Raw genomic sequence first — 19405 nt, 5'->3', positions numbered from 1 at the left:
TGGAAAGAACACGGGCCTGGGGGTCCAAAGGTCATGGGTTCTAATCCCGGCTCCGCTACTTGTCTGCTGTGTGACCTTGGGCAAGTCACTTCTCTGGGACTCAACTACCTCATTTGTAAAATGGGGATTGAGACCGTGAGCCCCATGTGGGAAAGGGACTATGTCCAACCCGATTTGCTTGTATCCACCCCAGTGCTTGGCACATAGCAAGCTCTTAAATACCACAATTATTATTATTATTTAAAAGACAAAAATTTCCGACACCCTGAACAACCTTGCAGGATATGTAAAACGTGCCTCCTACCTTCACTGCCTAAGTAAGGGCAGAAACCATCAAGTCCCTCCCCTCTCCCCCCCAATTTCCCCCCAGTTTTCTCACTGCGGCAGGAATGCGACCCTGTGCTTATCTCAGGAAGGATCTGAATGTCTTGGAGGTCAGAGACATTCCCCATCTCTGCTGCTACAGTGTTTACTGCATGGCCCTTTCATTAACTACTAGAATACTGGTGAGGACATAAGATAAATGAGAATACTCTTGCTTAATAAAGACTCAAAACCAACCCACATCAAAACCACTCATCTTTGGTAAATAAAAGAGCAGCAGCATGGCGTGGTGGGAAAAGCACAACCCTGGGAGTCAGAGGACCTGGGTTCCAATCCCAGCTCTGCCACTTATCTACACTGTGACCTTGGGCCAGTCACTTAATTACTCTGTGCCTCAGTTCCTTCATCTGCAAAATAAGGATTCATTCATTCCTTCATTCAATCGTATTTATTGAGCGCTTACTGTGTGCAGAGCACTGTACTAAGCGCTTGGGAAGTACAAGTTGGCAACATATATTCAACACCCATTCTCCCTCCTACCTAGACTGTGAGCCCCACGCGGCATACGATTATCTTACATCTACCCCAGAGCTCAGTACAGTGCTTGGCATATAATAAGGGCTTAAATACCATTATTATTATCATCAATAAAGGTTTATACTGATACAGTAAAATCAAAAGCTAATTTAGTTTATTCCTTTATGGGAGAAGATGGCAGAAAAGAAAAAAAAACAATGGGCAGAGTTATATGCACTGTCCTTGTTACAAACTCTGAGGTAGATACAGGTAAATCAGGTTGGACACAGTCCCCGTCCCAAATGGGTCTCACAATCTAATCAGTGATATTTACCTCCTTCCCCTCCCCACAGCACCTGTAGGCCTTCCCAGACTGAGCCCCCTCCTTCCTCTCCCCCTCCTCCCTCTCCCCATAGCACCTGTATATATGTATATATGTCTGTACATATTTATTACTCTATTTATTTTACTTGTACATATTTATTCTATTTATTTTATTTGGTTTATATGTTTTGTTTTGTTGTCTGTCTCTCCCTTCCAGACTGTGAGCCTGCTGTTGGGTAGGGACCGTCTCCATATGTTGCAAACTTGTACTTTCCAAGTGCTTAGTACAGTGCTCTGCACAAAGTAAGCGCTCAATAAATACAACTGAATGAATATTTATTACTCTATTTTATTTGTACATATTTGCTATTCTATTTATTTTATTTTAATATGTTTTGTTTTGTTGTCTGTCTCCCCCTTCTAGGCTGTGAGCCCGCTGCTGGGTAGGGACCGTCTCTATATGTTGCAAACTTGTACTTTCCAAGTGCTTAGTACAGTGCTCAGCACAAAGTAAGCGCTCAATAAAATACGACTGAATGAATGAATATTTATTACTCTATTTTACTTGTACATATTTGCTATTCTATTTATTTTATTTTGTTAATATGTTTTGTTTTGTTGTCTGTCTCCCCCTTCTAGACTGTGAGCCCACTGTTGGGTAGGGACCGTCTCTATATGTTGCCAACTTGTACTTCCCAAGCGCTTAGTACAGTGCTCTGCACACAGTAAGCGCTCAATAAATATGATTGAATGAATGAATGAATGAATATTGAGCTCTTACTATGTGCAGAAGACTGTACTGAGCACTTGGGAGAGTATAATTCAACGGAGTTGGTAGACATGTTCCCTGCCCACAATGAGCTGATATTCTAGAGGGGGAGATGGACATTAATATAAATAAATTACAGGTATGTAGATAAATCTGTTAGGCTAAGGGTGGGGTGAATATCAAGTGCTTAAAGAGTAACTTCAAGGGCAAAGGTGATACAGAAGGGAGAGGGAATGGGGGGAAATGAGGGCCTCCTGGAGGAGATGTGATTGTAGTAGGACTCTGAATGTGGAGAAGAGTGGAGATTTGTCATATATAATAATAATAATAATGATAGCATTTATTAAGCACTTACTACGTGCAAAGCACTGTTCTAAGTGCTGGGGAGGTTACAAGGTGATCAGGTTGTCCCACAGGGGGCTCACAGTCTTCATCCCCATTTTACAGATGAGGTAGCTGAGGCCCAGAGAAGTTCAGTGACTTGCCCAAAGTCACACAGCTGGCAATTGGCGGAGCTGGGATTTGAACCCATGACCCCTGACTCCAAAGCCCGGGTTCTTTCCACTGAGCCACACTGCTTCCCATGAAGGGGGAGGGAGTGCCAAACCACAGAGTGGGCAAGGGGCAAGCAGTGACAGGCAAGTCTGAAGTACAGAGAGTAGGTTGGCATTAGAAGAGAGAAGTATGTGGGCTGGGTTGGCATAGGAAATCAGGAAGGTGAAATAATGTTCTCTGTCTCCCCCTTTTAGACTGTGAGCCCACTGTTGGGTAGGGACTGTCTCTGTATGTTGCCAATTTGTACTTCCCAAGCGCTTAGTACAGTGCTCTGCACATAGTAAGCGCTCAATAAATACGATTGATGATGAATAAGAGGGGGCAACCTGATTGAGTGCTTTAAAGCTGGGGGTAAGGAGTTTCTGTTTGATGTGGAGGTGGACGGGCAACCACTGGAGGTTTTGAGGAGTGGGGAGACATGGATTGAATTTTTTTTTTTTAGACAAATGATCTAAGCAGCAGAGTGAAATATTGTCTGGAATGGAGAGAGACAAGAGGCAGGGTGGTCAGCAAGGAGGCTGATGTAGTAGTAGTTAAAGTGGAATACGATAAGTGCTTGGATCACCGGGGAAGCAGTTTGGATGGACAGGAAAGGGTGGATTTTAACAAAGTTACGAAGTAAGAACTGACAGGATTTGATGACAGATTGAAATTGTGGATTGAATGAGAGAGGAGTCGAGGATAAGGCCAAGGATAATGCCAAGACAGAGGGGATAGTAGTGCTGTCTACAGTAATGGGAAAGCTGGGGAGAGGACAGGGCTTAGGTGGGAAGAAGAGGATTTCTGTTTTGGCCATGTGAAATTTGAGGTGTCTGGCTGGACACCGAGCCCGTTGTTGGGTAGGGACCGTCTCTATATGTTGCCAACTTGTACTTCCCAAGCGCTTAGTCCAGTGCTCTGCACACAGTAAGCGCTCAATAAATACGATTGAATGAATGAATGAATGAAAGTAGAGATGTCCTGAAGGTAGGAGGAAATGTGAGACTGCAGAGAAGGAGAAAGGTCAGGGCTGGAGAGGTTAGATTTGGGAATCATCTGTGCAGGGCTGGTAGCTGAAGCTGTGGGAGTGAATGAGTTCTCCAAGGGAGTGGGTTTAGAGGGAGAAAAGAAAAGGACCCAGAACTGAGCCTTGAGGGACTCCCACAGTTAGGGGGTGGGAGGCAGAGGAGCCTGCGAAACAGACTGAGGAGGAGAGGTCAGAGAGATGGAAGGAGAACCAGGAGAGGATATTTGTTAGTTTAGTCCAGTTCAGAGACTATTTCCAGAAGAAGGGGTTAGTTAGTCCACAGTGGGAAAGGCAGTTGACAGGTTGAGGAGGATTAGGATGCAATGTCTATCTCCCCCTCTATAATGTAAGCTCCTTGTGGGTAGGAAATGTGTCTAGGAACTCTGTTACACTATACTTTCACAAGCGCTTAGTACAGTGCCCTGCCCGCAGTAAGCGCTCAATGAACACAACTGATAGGAGGGAGCAGGATATAAACCTGTATATATGTATATATGTTTGTACATATTTATTACTCTATTTATTTATTTTATTTGTACATACCTATTCTATTTTATTTTATTTTGTTAGTATGTTTGGTTTTGTTCTCTGTCTCCCCCTTTTAGACTGTGAGCCCACTGTTGGGTAGGGACTGTCTCTATATGTTGCCAATTTGGACTTCCCAAGCGCTTAGTACAGTGCTCTGCACATAGTAAGCGCTCAATAAATGCGATTGATGATGATGATGATATAAACCCCATTTTACAGGTGAGGGAATGGCAGACAAGAGGCAGAGCCCTGATTAGAACCCAGGTCCTCTGACTTCCATGCCTGGGCTCTTTCCCCCGAGCCACACTCCAGTAAACCGACAACGATCCACACTTGTTGGCAAGAAACTGCTTAACAGTGCAACCAAAAAGGCGGAGCCATACCTTGGGAACCTGCCCTGGATTCCAGTTGAACATTCCTGAAACATTAGGGCGCTGACTAAAATCAGAGTGCCAGACGGAATAAATGATCCAAAGGGCCCACATTCTGCTCCAAAGACAGCTTGGCAAACCAAACAGACCATTTGAAAGAGTTTAATGATGCACAACCTCAATCCGAGACATGGAACCTGGACAGGAATCCCTCCAGCCCATAAGCTTGTTGAGGGCAGGGAACGTGTCTACCAACTCTGTTGCACCCTACTGAAGCTCACCTCCTCCAGGAGGCCTTCCCAGACTGAGCCCCTCCTTGTCCTCTGCTCCTCCTCCCCTCCCTTCCCCATCATTCATTCATTCATTCAATCGTATTTATTGAGCGCTTACTGTGTGCAGAGCACTGGACTAAGCGCTTGGGAAGTCCAAGTTATGAGAAGCAGCGTGGCTCAGTGGAAAAGAGCCCGGGCTTTGGAGTCAGAGTTCACGGGTTCAAATCCCGGCTCCACCAATTGTCAGCTGGGTGACTTTGGGCAAGTCACTTAACTTCTCTGTGCCTCGGTTCCCTCATCTGTAAAATGGGGATGAAGACTGTGAGCCCCCCGTGGGACAACCTGATCACCGTGTAACCTCCCTAGCGCTTAGAACAGTGCTTTGCACATAGAAAGCGCTTAATAAATGCCATTATTATTATTATTATTGTTACAAGTTGGCAACATATAGAGACAGTCCCTACCCAACAGTGGGCTCACAGTCTAGAAGGGGGAGACAGACAAGACAAAACATATTAACAAAATAAAATACACAGAATAAATATGTACAAATAAAATAAATCAATAAATAGAGTAATAAATACGTACAGACATATATACAGGTGGTGTGGGGAGGGGAAGGAGGTAAGGCGGGGGGGAAGGGGATGGGGAGGACGGGGAGAGGAAGGAGGGGGCTCAGTCTGGGAAGGCCCCAGCGCTTAGAACAGTGCTTGACACAGCGTGCAGAGAAGTGAAGCGACTTGCCCAAAGTCACACAGCTGACAATGGGCAGAGTCGGAATTTGAACCCATGACCTCGGACTCCAAAGTCAGAGGTCACCACCCCTACTTCCTCCCTCTGCTCTACCCCCCTCCCTGCCCCATAGCACTTGTGGATATATGTACATGCTTATTATTCTATTTATTTTATTAATAATGTATATATGTATAATTCTATTTATTTTGATGCTATTGATGTCTGTCTACTTGCTTTGTTTTGCTGTCGTCTGTCTCCCCACTTCAAGACTGTGAGCCCATTGTTGGGTAGGTATTGTCTCTATCTGTTGCCAAATTGTACTTTCCCAGCGCTTAGTACAGTGCTCTGCACACAGTAAGGGCTAAATACGATTGAATAAATGAATGTACTCTCCCAAGCGCTTAACCAAATGTATTTATTGAGCACTTGCTGTGTGCAAAGCACTGAACTACGTCCCTGGGAGAGTACAATATAACAACAAATTCCCTGTCCACAAAGAGCTTACAGTCTAGCGGTACAGTACTCTGCACATAATATGTGCTCAATATATACCATTGATTGATTGATTAGGAGTCAGATAGTGAGTGGCAGCCTGTAAAAAGACCCTAAAATGAAAGTAAGAGTGGACAGAAGTTGCTTAACGACAGGAATGCAAGTTTCCCACTCCATGGGCCAAAATAAAATTTGAACACAATTACCGTCTCCTATCACTTACTTTTTTTGTACATTATGCTTTGTTGCCACTGAAGATATTTTCATACGGGCCTTTGCTTGCTCAAATTCTACTCTGCACTGGTGATTTTAATAGAGTACCTTAGTTGCTCAGCCTCGGAGCCATTCCACTTATCAAGATGCAAGGGACCATCTCTATATGTTGCCAACTTGTACTTCCCAAGCGCTTAGTACAGTGCTCTGCACACAGAAAGCGCTCAATAAATATGATTGAATGAATGAATGGTCCTTCATCATGTGCTAGAGTCCAAGATAAATGAGAGCACCCTGGCTTAAAAAGACCTGGCCAATACTAACCCAAATAGAAACCATTCACCCTTGTTGGCAAGCAAAGATTGATATTATACCAGGATGGAGAACAAAAACTGAACACTAATTTAGTTTGGGGGAGTAGAGCTGAAAGAATGGAGCAGTCTTGAAAGCCTACAATAGATTAAAAAAAATTCTTAATAGATTAAAAAAAGAAATTTCAAGGATGTCTGGCCTAGTCAGTTGCTACAATAAATAGAGGAAAAAAAACCCGATAAAAAACCCTGAGTTACAGTAGATTCATTCATTCAATCATATTTGTTGAGTGCTTACAGTGTGCAGAGCACTGGACTAAGCGCTTGGGAAGTACAAGTCGGCCACATATAGAGACGGTCCCTACCCAACAATGGGCTCACAGTCTAGAAGGGGGAGACAGACAACGAAACAAAACGTGTAGATGAATTTATACATGCCTTTTAGTGATTTCGTAATTCAGGCAGGCCTAATTTCAGATTAACCATACACAGAACAGCACAGGAATGTATGGCCCAATTAACTAGTCAGAACTGTAATTATACCGACCAAAGTTACCGCATATGGGCTTTTATCTAGAGTAAAAAAGGTATTTTATGGCAACACAGTAACATAATCCTTTTGGGGAGGAATTAATTTCTGTTACCAACTGAAAAAAATGGTATATTACTTTAAAATAATTTTAAAAGTTACAGTAAGAGTCAAAATTTTCTACTATAAAGTAGTAAGATATTAGCTTTCTCGAATGGAAAGACCAAATCAATAAACACCGCGCATCAATAATAACGAAAACGTTACCGTGGGCTCCTACACCTATATTAAGAAACCAGATAATTTCTGCTTTTTCCCCCCCACATAAAAAATTAACAAAACGGGCAGAGGGGAGGAACCAGAGGAAAGGTCAGAATCAATCTGGCTCAGTCTACTGAAATGAAGAGAATGCATATTAACACCCCTTTACAAAACACCAGCTGTTCTCATATGATAGTAAAGCCACGGAGCATTATGTAGAGTTGAATGTATCTGATTTTTGACCTTCACACAAATGCTTGTTACTCCCGAGGATTTACACCACCTTTCATCACACTACCCTCAATGAAACTCTAGAACCCTTTGTCTAGGCAGGTGATTGTGGTAAACACTGACAAGCTAAAAAGCAAACCTTACCTATGAAATGCCATCTGAACTGTTCTACCAAGATAATTGTCTCATCCACCCTTGTTGCAAATAACACCACCAATAATAATAATGATTAATGTTAGGAAGACTTGCTATGAAGAGCCTGAAAAAAGTCATGAAATGTGCTGACGTAACGTGCCACAAAAATACAAACTGCCAATTCTATGGCGTTTCCAGTGACAATGGATGGATGTGAAAGTTGGACGGTGAAAAAACTGGATAGAAAGTACATCGATTCTTTTGAAATGTGGTGTTGGAGAAGGCTTTTGTGAATACCATGGACTGCCCGAAAAACAAACAAATGGATTTTGGAGCAAATTAAACCAAAGTGGTCTTTGGAAGGCCAAATGATGACTTAGATGAGCATATTTTGGACACATAATCAGGAGGACTAATTCTCTGGAGAAGAACACTGCTTTGCACATAGTAAGTGCTTAATAAATGCCATTAAAAAAAAAGACACTAATGTTAGGAAAAGTCCAGGGAAAACGTGGAAGAGGCTGACCGGCAGCTAGATGGATAGAGACCCTAATGGCGATAAGGAAAGCACAGTTAGAAAGGCTGCGGATCACGGCAGAGGACAGGACGTTCTGGAGAAAGTATATTCATGGAGTCGCTGTGAATTGGAAACGACTCGGCGGCACTTAATAATAACATTAATGAAAAATAATAATAACAATGGTATTTGCTAAGTATTTAGTATGTGATGAGCACTGTAATAATAATGATGGCATTTATTAAGTGCTTACTATGTGTAAAGCACATAGTTCTAAGCACTGGGCACTGTTCTAAGCACTGTATTCATTCATTCAATCGTATTTATTGAGTGCTTACTGTATGCAGGGCACTGTACCAAGCGCTTGGGAAGTACAAGCTGGCAACATATAGAGACGGTCCCTACCCAACAGTGGGCTCACAGTCTAGAAGGGGGAGGCAGAGAACAAAGCAAAACATATTAACAAAATAAAATCAATCAATCGTATCTATTGAGAGCTTACTGTGTGCAGAGCACTGTACTAAGCGCTTGATAAATAGAATAAATATGTACAAATGAAATAAATAATCTGTACTGACTCCCAAGCCCATGCTTTTTCCACTAGATCCCCCTGCTCTTCTGAATGATTTTGCCTGCCCTTCGAGGACTACGTGTTGAGGAGAAAGAAAAATAAAAGAGGCACCTGCCCTCATCGCCGTCTTCATAATAATAATAATAATAATGGCATTTATTAAGCGCTTACTATGTGCAAAGCACTGTTCGAAGCGCTGGGGAGGTTACAAGGTGATCCCCCCCTTCTTACCTCCTTCCCTTCCCCACAGCACCTGTATATATGTATATATGTTTGTACATATTTATTACTCTACTTGTTTATTTATTTTACTTGTACCTATTTTTCTATTTATTTTATTTTGTTAGTTCGTTTGGTTTTGTTCTCTGTCTCCCCCTTTTAGACTGTGAGCCCACTGTTGGATAGGTACTGTCTCTAGATGTTGCCAATTTGTACTTCCCAAGCGCTTAGTACAGTGCTCTGCACATAGTAAGCGCTCAATAAATACGATTGATGATGATGATGATAAAGGGACGGGCTTAGTTCTTCATCCCTTTCCCTCCTTCTCTTCCCCTTGCCCTTTTTCCTCATGGGCGTCATTCTCTTGGGAGAGTTCAGCGGTTCCTCTTCTTGCTCTCCCCAACCACTATCTCCGCATCCCAGGAAGCCTGAGCCACATCCTTCGCCTCTGAGGTCCTTGTGGCCACAAGGATCATTAGACCGTAAGCTCCCCGAGGGCAGGGATCATGTCTAACAACTCTACTGTACTGTTCTCTCCCAAGTGCTTGGTCCAGTGCTCTGCTCACAGTAAGTCTTCACAAATACTACCGATGGATTGCCTGAAATGAAAATTCTTAGACTTTCAAAAAACAATTCTTTCCGTTCTTGTTTGTACACAAGTTGAGCAACAAAGAGAGAAGAAAAGGTAGACCGTAGCTTTAAATGCTTCAGTAGCTAAAGTGGTTTTGTTTGCCTTCAAATGAGAAGATGTGGCACTAATGCAACCCCAAAGGTTTGGAAAAATTTTACAAATCATATTTCCATTCATTCCATTCAACCCTAGATGAAGCCTGCATTATGACCTTATCGACAAAATAAGTTTAAGTTAAAAGCAAAAATGCAGCATAGCAGAAAAACAGCTGCAGCATCCTGATCCAAGAAAGAGAACTCTAATTACTGAACTTCTTTCAGAGGCTATTTCAAATAAAAACTCAGGCGATTGGTACCTTTCATTTTTCCCCCCATTTGCCAAGTACCTTTTCCAGAGACTCTGTATTCAATGAAACAAGCCCCCTTTTGACTATATACCCATTAAAGACCTGATCTACTATTCATTTTTTCCATTAGTTCTATTTCAGCACAATTCTGGGAAATATCAAAACACCAAATGGTTATTGCAATTAGGTTAGGCGCCCAAATTTTACTACTTTTTTGTAGAGAGCCAGGCAGTTTCTGATTTTCATCTCTTGAAATAACCTTTTTTTTTTTTATTCCCAATGAAATGATAAGATACTCTACGTTTCTTTCAAAGGGAGTTGGTGTCATCCTATTACATAACTCAAAACAGAGATCTGGCATGAATTACATTGAATTTTTAGGAGCATTTCCCTCCCCAGCTAGCCTTGGTAAGATTTTTGGTTTGAAAAATAGTCTAGTTAATCTTCACTACACTTCCCCCCCTAATGCTGTTTTGGGAATTCTGACTACATTGAGAATGAACAAGCATTTAGTGATTGCAGTTAAGGAGAAATAGTGCCTTGACATCCAGAAGAATCCAATTTGAAGCCTGGTTTCAATGTACCACCACAACTCAGGAGATGAATATGAAAGTCAAAATGACCAGCCGGTAAATTGACTTTACTCATCACCACTCATTTTTTCCCAAAAAAGACAACACTTCTGGGAACGAAATAGATTTGAGCCGGCTTCAAAAAAAAAAACAACCAAAACCAACTTTGGGCCTTACAGCTGATATAGTCATAGAATTTCTGGAATAACTCCCTCATCACTATCATTTGCCACTAATGTTACCATTTTGAAGAAAACCAAAGAACTAAGAGTATAAAGAGTTGGGTTTGGGCAGCCATGGCTTGGCCTGGAAGAGAATATGGTGACAGTTATTGACAGCTGCAAGGACTGCTAAACAACCAATACTTTGGAAGAATAGAGTGTGAAAAGGTTAATTCCATGATGTTCCTGAGGAAAACACTTTGGATGGGTGTAGATACGGTAAAAAATTGGACTCTCTAGTAGCCATCATTGTTGCAATCCCAATATAAAAGCAATCTTGGCTGACCTATCCCTCCTTGTGAGGAACACTCCCAGAGGAGAAAGTTTACAGTGGTCAGAGAGTTCTTTCCAGTGGTCGAGAGGAGGGCTAATAAAGTCTACATGTATATATATATATATATATATATATATATATATATATACACATGTAGACTTTATATATATATATAACTTTATATACATTATATATAGATAGATAGATAGATAGATAGATAGATAGATAGATAGATAGATAGATAGATACACATACGTATGTGTGTATACATTCTCTCCCTCTCGGGCAAACTATAATCTCTCTGCAGGATTCCCAACAAGCCCACCGCGGGCAAGGAACATGTCTACCAACTCTGTTATATTGTATTCTCCCAAGTGCTTAGTACAATGCTCTACACACGAAGCACTCAATAAATACCACTGATTGACTGGTTCCTAACACGCCATCTTTGGACAACCTGCAAGATAATAAAATCCTGGAGGGCAGGGATCACGAATAATAATTCTACTGAACTCTCCCAAGTGCTTAGCAGTGTTCTACACACAGTATGTGCTTAATAAACACTCCTGATGGATTGGACAACCCTAGGTAGGCTATCATTGAGGTGCTCTGCTTATCTGCCTAGCAAATTGTCCAGTCCTTAATAATTTTTCTTTAAGGCTGGCTGGAGGAGCAGGAGGATGACAGATTTTCAGGGACCTCTTCAATCAATGCTGCTTAATGAACGCTTACTGTGTGTAGGGCACTGCGCTAAGCACTTGAGACAGTCCAATATAACAGAGTTGATAGACACGTTCCCTGCCCACAATGAACTTATAGTCTATGTGGAAGCTTGAATTCTGCTCATCGGCGAGTTATTTCCCATCATCATAGTAATAATAACTGTGGTATCTGTTAAGCGCTTACTACGTTTCAGGCGCTGCATTAAACGCTGGGGTAGATACAAGCAGATCAGTTTGGACACAGTCCCCTGTCCCACATGGGGCTTGCAGTCTCAATCCCCATTTTACAGATAAAGTAACCATCACTGACACTCCTAATTATGCATTATTCCTAATTATCCCTAACTCTCCCCAAGACTGAGCCAGATCCCAACGTGGTCGTCCCTGCCCCTCCTTGCCCAGCAGACAGCGCCCACTTTCCCAACATGCTGGGTAACAAAGCTTTCCTCTAAAGTTTCCTCCGAGAGCTCTCCTCGTTCTCCCATATCTATTCTATTTATTTTATTTTGTTAGTATGTTTGGTTTTGTTCTCTGTCTCCCCCTTCCAGACTGTGAGCCCACTGTTGGGTAGGGACTGTCTCTATATGTTGCCAACTTGTACTTCCCAAGCACTTAGTCCAGTGCTCTGCACACAGTAAGTGCTCAATAAATACGATTGATTGATTGATTGATTGATGTTGGGCTAATGCAATAGTCCTCACTAGGAAAGTGCCGAGGGACGAACCAAGCGAATGAAATACTTAGTAAAGTCTCACCAAAATAAATAAATAAATCAAAGGGCTCACTCAGCATTCTGCCAAGGCTAAATTGTGCTTTTGGCTCAACCCCAATCCGAGTGGAATAGTGGAATAATCCCCTCTTTTGATACTCACCCCAGCCCTACAGCCCTTACGTACGAACCTCTATATTCTGCTATTTACCACCTGCTGCTCTTCCTGCCTCAGTAATGGGGGGAGGTCACGTAGGATGCAAACAGGGATCGTATCCGGCAGCCGGACCTTTCCATCATCCTCTGTTCCCCATCTTCCCAGCTACCGCTAGCAAGGTTGGCAGGGGCTTTCATACTTTCCATTATCACCCCCATGCCAGCTCATATTCCTTCCTCTAGGAGTGGGGGGGCTGCCCTACCTGCCCCTCCAGAATGGGGCTACCCCCTCATTTGGCCCTACCCTCTGCAGGACTATGGTTTTAGAGGGGTCTACACCCGACAAATGAAACTTCTGGGCTTCTACTTTTTGCCATCCTGTTGATTCAGAACAATTTTTTTTCCCATTTTCAGTTGGGACAAACCCAATTGCCAACGGAACGGCTTCAATCAACTCACGGCTTTGCACACAGTAAGCGCTTAACAAATGCCATCACTATTATTATTATTAAAAGGGGGGGAAACGGGACACTTGAAATACGGCAGGTGGCATTGAACTCACTGACAGGAGATTAGGATTAAATAGCACTATTATATCCCCAAGTATAGGCACAGACTAAACGCGAAGACAGTGTTGTTACGTACACTTAGCATTACTGGGAGTAAAAAAATTGTGGCACTACCTGCCAGGTAAGCTGAACTCTTGCTGCATCAATAAGCCCCTTTTGTGACACCACTGTCAATATTCCTGCATCACTGTGCAATGTGCAGTTTTCCCTAAAATATGAGGATTGTGTTTCTTGCAGAACCTGTGTTATTGAAGGGGTTGGGGGAGTGGTGTGTGGAAAAAAAATCCCATAAAAAGTAGCTCTCCCCCTTCACACCGGTGTCACCCATCTACTACACCCCAGCCTGCATTCTTTGCTCTAATGCCAATTACTCACTATACCTCAATCGCGTCTGGTCCGCCGCCAACCCTTTGCCCACACGCTTCCTCTGGACTGGACTTCCCTCCCCCTCGTATCCAACAGACCGCCACTCTCCTCATCGCCAAAACTCTACTAAAAATCACATCTCCTCCAAGAGGCCTTTCCCGCTTAATGCCGCACTTCCCCACCCTATTCCCCATTTCCCTGTCACCTACGCACCTGCGTGTATACTCCTTAATCAATCGCATTTATTGAGTGCTTAATGGGTGAAAAGCACTGTATGAAATGCTTGGAAGATTACCATACAACACAATTGGTAGACATCTTCCCTGCCCACAGTGAGCCTTTGATACTCACCCCAGCCCCACAGCCGTTATGTACGTACCTCCATATTCTATTTACCATATTTTTACCTTATTTTAATGTCTGCCCCCCTGAAGACTGTAAATTCCTCATGGGCAGGGATCACGTCTATCAATTCTACTGTACTGAACTCTCCCAAATGCTTAACACAGTGCTCTACACAAAGCAAATGCTCAAATAAATACCCACTGATCGACTGAGGCCGGGTGGCACGCGACTGGCAGTTCAGGTCCCAGCTTGGCCTATTGGGTGACTTTGGGCAAGTCACTTAACTAGCCTGAGCCTCAGTCTCATTTGTAAAATAGGAATGAGACACGCTGGGGCTCTCCACAAGGGTCAGAGACAGGATTCGATATTATAACCCTGTGTTTACTCGGCACTTAGCACAGAGTAGGCACTTAATAAATGCCACAGTAATTATTATTGTAAACAAGGATTCAGCTGGGATTAATGGGTTAGGTGGTTTGCAATTTCAATACCTACTCCTCTATTATCATGTCCAGCACTAGAGAACACCCTCTAGACCGTAAGCTCATTGTGGGCAGGGAATGTGAATGTGTCCTTTCTGGCTGTATTGTACTCTCCCAGGCGCCTGGTACAGTGCTCTGCACAAGTGCTCAATAAATACAACTGAATGTACTTCAGTCCCTGACCTCATTGCTCTTTTTCTGTGTCAAATAGTGTAAAGTTGGAAAGATGCAAAGTAAGGGTCGATACAGAAAACGAGGAAACAGGGTGGAAACACGCCACCACTGACGCCGTGCACTTTGCCCACTGATGCTTATGCCCATCCTGAATCTACTTACATTCAATCGCATTTATTGAGCGCTCACTATGTGCAGAGCACTGTACTAAGTGCTTGGGAAGTACAAGTTGGCAACATATAGAGATGGTCCCTACCAAACAATGGGCTCACAGTCTAAGGTGATTTGATTTAAAGAAAAAAAAAAGAGGGGAAGCAACATAAATCGACCAGGGGAGGGGAAAGAAAAGAACTAAAATAAAAAGGGCTGGTGGATCAGGTTATACCCAGAACAGCGTAGTGGCGTGGGAAGAAAGTTCTCTACTCCTCCCGCCATGTTCTATCCAAATCACATCTGAAAACTTGTAATACCGCAGAGCTGGGTGTATTTATCTGGCTACGTCAACTACCGGAGTCTAACAGAAAGAGAAGCCAGGGGAATCTTAGACAATACAATGAACTCAGGGAGAACGGTTCAGTTTATTCCGACACGGTGAATAAGTCAAATGGCGTAGATGACGCTGGAAATGGGAGCGCTGCTGGAATCGGCAGGAAGGGAGAACCAGTGGAAAGCATGTGGAGGTGGAGTGTGCCAAGAAATGGCACTCATCTTGGCCAAACTGAAGGTTGGACTGCCATTTGACAGGATCTTGGCATACACAATGTTGATACTGGATCCATCATGCCTGCTCCGAAGGGACTTATCTTTTCACAGGTGAAAACCAAATGAAATGAAGTGAGGCAAGTGAATTCCGCTTTAGTAGCCTACATCCGACCGAACCATTTGTAACGGCAAACTCAAAGTAATAGGAAGGCTTACCACATTATCGCTAGCAAGCCAACCAAGTTCCACGCAATTTCTTCTCCCTTAGCTTTCCCAGGGTATGAATAGCGAGCAATGCAATTAGCACTGAATAATTTGGGTGGGGTGGAAGAAGAGCCCTCTGTGGCCCAATTAACAGCAGCAAATTAATGAAGAGGAATGAGAACGGAAGGAAAAGTAGAAGGCCCAGAAATGTCAGCTAAAACCCTAACAGCTAGGAGGTCAAAGATCACCTCTTTCTGGAGCTTAAAGAAGTCAATTTTCCATTTACATTATCAACAAGCAAAAGTTTCAGTCATTTCAATGACGGTGTCCATGGTATGTGATTCCTCCACTTGACTTTTCCATTCTTATACACAAGATCCAGATAACAGCAACCAAAATGATGAAAGGGTGAGAAAACAAGTCCTCTGAGGAAAGATAAAAGGAATTGGGGTTGCATAGCCTACAGAGGGCTATGGGGAAATGTAATGACGGTCTTCAAGCAAATTAAGTGTTTTTATAGCAAAGACCAAAGAAGAAGGAATTTAACTTAAAGCAGGAGAGATTTTGATGGGACATCAATCAACAGTATCGAGAGCTTATGGTGTGCAGAGCACTGGACTGAGCACTTGGGAGAGTATAACAGAACTGGCAGATATGTTCCCTGCCCACAAAAATCTTACAGTCTTACATACGAATGAACTTTTTTTTTAAAGTCACGTCACTTGATAAACTACCAAGGGAGATTGTGGAGTGCCCATCCTTGTTGATTTTGAAGGAAAGAACAGACAAGTCTGACCTGGATTAAATGACCATTCAAATTCCTTTCCAGCTCTGTGATTCTAACATTCACATCCTCCCCCTAAAATACTTGGCCCACTCTGATTGGGAAACTGTAAGAAAAAGAAAAAAAGGTAGTAATTGCCCAGAGTGAGTCAGTAGACAGAACAGCCTGACCCCGGAGTCAACCAGAGGCCAGGTACAGCCGGACTGATTGGGAATTCAGGTGGAGCCTGAATTTTGTCGGGGGAGCAGGAGAATACCCCAAATGGTAGCCACACGATAGCACTGCTCAACCACACGACAAATGTGACAGCAACCACACAGCCATAATGGAACTTGACAACAACATTTACTGCTTCTGCACTACCATCTCTGGGACATGGAATCCTGGAAACACCGCCTGCTTTCTGAACAGGTTTCTGGAACTCCCCGCTCCAGAAATGCTGGGGACAGATACGCTCCCATCCCTTCCCACCAGCCGCCCTTAAACTCTACAATCCCCCTTTCCCCCTGAGCTCCCCTCTTTCACCCCTGTGGCCAAAGGGCCCGGATCCAAAAGATTCTTCCCAGACTCTGGAATTACTCCCAGCCCTGCCTTAACTAGACTGCGTTGCCTTCACTCGGCATATTTCACCGTTTACGTTGACAAAATGACATGCGGCAATTTAAATTTAACCCTATCACCCCTAAAAGGCTCCGTCACCTTCGGAGCTGAAGGAAGAACATCAGCCTCTACATGACAAGCCAAGAATTCCGATTCTCCTCTCCGGACCACCGCCCGAGCCAGGTGTCGTCCTGGATTGCCAAAAGCTGGTTTCCCTTCTGGGGCTCCGGTCTCCCGCCCCTCCCTTCGGTTGCCCACATCGGCCACCCACCTCACGGGGAGGGCAAACCCAATTCTACAACAGTCTACCGCTGGGCATGACAGTTCCTCAACACCAATGGTCCGGGTCCCGTTTTCCTGCTCATGTCCTGTCCCCTGACCAACCCCACGAAGGCATCTCAGTAATTTATTCATTTAGCACTATAGAAAAAGGAAAAGTCCATATTTACATGGACTGAATAATCAATGATATATTGGGCACAAAAGAACTGATAAGAACGCATTGTAACAGAGCGTAAAACACACGAGGAAACAAGATGAAGTACTTGTGATCATTTCTAGGACAAAACTGAGCTGGTCTGGGCCACTGTCACTTGAAAAGTCTACATTTTTCCAAAACGTAAAGAAGAATTAATCAGAGTTAGCAGTGACCCAAAGGTCATACTGACCTAAGAAATATTCCTTATCAATTATTTCGATTCGATCACTGCCCCAGTGGAAATAGAAACAAGCCACTCCGTGTTTAGTCAAGTGCAGGGGAAAAAAAGGTGATTGGAAAAGTTATCCAACATGCCAAAAATGCCCACTTAGAATGAAGGAAAAAAATCCACCTTAAAATGCCATATTTCTTTACGATTTAACTTTTAAAACTAGCTTAATATTTCAGATCCAAATTCACTACATGAGGTACCTAGTGTCCAAAGGATCGCTTTAAAGTTGGAAATACAAATGAGTCTGGAAACAACGAGGGTGTTCTGAGCTTTCCAAAAACTGGAAGCCAAAAAAAAAGTACACAAAGGAGTAGGAGGAAGAGGAGGAGGAGGAGGAGGAGTTACTATGACCTAATAAGCCACAGTAAAACTTCAAAGCCAGCTTTTAGGACTCAAATCACCTAGGTCTCAAGCCAAGTCCAAGATTTGTCAGCGTTTAGAAAACCAGTAGACGCTAGAGTTTTTCACACCAGTCGGGGTAACGAAGATGGCTTTGTCCCCAGCCAAAGGCAATCCTTAAAGCATATTACCAATGACTGGTTAACCTCAGGGCAAAATATCCAGAAAATACACCGCGGCAATAAAGCAAACTAGCAACAGCCTTCTTGAGACTCCCTGCACGGGAATCATCCTCGCATTAATGGAAGCAACCTCAACTCAACCAACATTTTGCGGCCAACTTGGAAATGAAGGAAGCAAGAACCCATCGCGCCTCTTTCCGCTAACGGTGCTCGAAAAGAAAAATTAAAAAAGACGAAGCGCCTGCCAACGCTCGCATAATGGACACCAGTCGTTGGGTGATTAAAACAGTATTTTTAATTCCTGCATTACCTCACAGCTAAAAATGTAAAGCCACCACACCCAGTTGGGCCCTCTTCCCCGGGAGGGGAAAAAACGATCCATAGGGGGATCATTAAAGATTAGGACGGTAATAAGAACGATGGTATCTATTGAGCGCTGGTTGGGTGCAAGACACTGGGGGAGGATAATTCAGCGCTTAGAACAGTGCTTGGCACATAGTAAGCGCTTAACAAATACCATCATCGTCGTTATTATTATTATAACGTGATTCCCTGCCCATAATGGGCTTGAAAATGAGGGAATTTCGGCCAATTCGGGTGGTTTCTCCCCAAAGGGTGACCAGGCCCTGGCAGCAGGATGGATTAGGAGGGCCAATCCCTCTTTCCCCACCCCTGGCCATGAAATGGCTAGTGGATTGGAGCCGGTGGCTACTCACCCGCCGCAGTGCTGATCAGCAGGAGGATCCAGGGCACCAGGGGAACCGGCCTGAGCCGCTGCTTGCAGGCAATCATATCTGAGCCAGCCAGCGGGGCCGAGGATTCAGGAAAAAAACAAAATAAATACGGAGAGGAAAAACAAAAATAAAACCAGGGGGAAAAAAACCGGTTTTTTTTTCTCCTCCCTGGAGTGGTCTTGAGGTTTTTACAAAGCAGTTTGCAAGGACAAATGGCAGCAGAGCTGAGCTTCCCTGCAGAAATTCCCCTTCATGTCTCTCCTCCTGGGATCAGGATGAGGGCAGCTGGAGGTGCCGGGCACTGTTCTAAGCGCTGGGAGGTGATTTTTTTTTGGGGGGGGGTCCCCCAAAACAAAAGGACTTAAGCCAGGTGGGGATTCCGGAGGTGGTCCCCCAAAAACAAAACGAATTAAGCCAGATGGGGATTCGGGGGGGGGGGTCCCCCAAAACAAAAGGAATTAAGCCAGATGGGGATTCGGGGGGGTCCCTAAAAACGAAAGGAATTAAGCCAGATGGGGATTCTGGGGGTGTCCCCCAAAACAAAAGGAATTGAGCCAGATGGGGATTCCGGGGGGGTCCCCAAAAGCAAAAGGAATTGAGCCAGATGGGGATTCTGGGGGGTTCCTAAAAAAAGGAATTAAGCCAGATGGGGAGTCTGGGGGGGTCCCCAAAAACAAAAAGAATTGAGCCAGATAGGGATTCTG

The 19405-nt window shown here is 43.7% G+C and overlaps 1 protein-coding gene across 1 annotated transcript in view; it reads right to left on the bottom strand.

The window, feature by feature from the left end:
• The window catches only part of BMPR2 (bone morphogenetic protein receptor type 2), a 292094-nt gene extending 273335 nt beyond the window's left edge, over window positions 1–18759 (bottom strand). Inside the window, exon 1 of the mRNA XM_038749003.1 lies at window positions 18684–18759. Coding sequence (XP_038604931.1) covers window positions 18684–18759 — 76 coding nt within the window. The remainder of the gene's footprint in view (window positions 1–18683) is intronic.
• Window positions 18760–19405: the final 646 nt, after the last annotated feature.

The sequence above is a fragment of the Tachyglossus aculeatus genome, chromosome 7 (assembly GCF_015852505.1).
Source record: "Tachyglossus aculeatus isolate mTacAcu1 chromosome 7, mTacAcu1.pri, whole genome shotgun sequence".
Classification (NCBI taxonomy): Eukaryota; Metazoa; Chordata; class Mammalia; order Monotremata; family Tachyglossidae; genus Tachyglossus; species Tachyglossus aculeatus.
The sequence above is the reverse complement of the archived record's forward strand: the minus strand, read 5'-3'. Positions and strand labels throughout refer to the sequence as shown.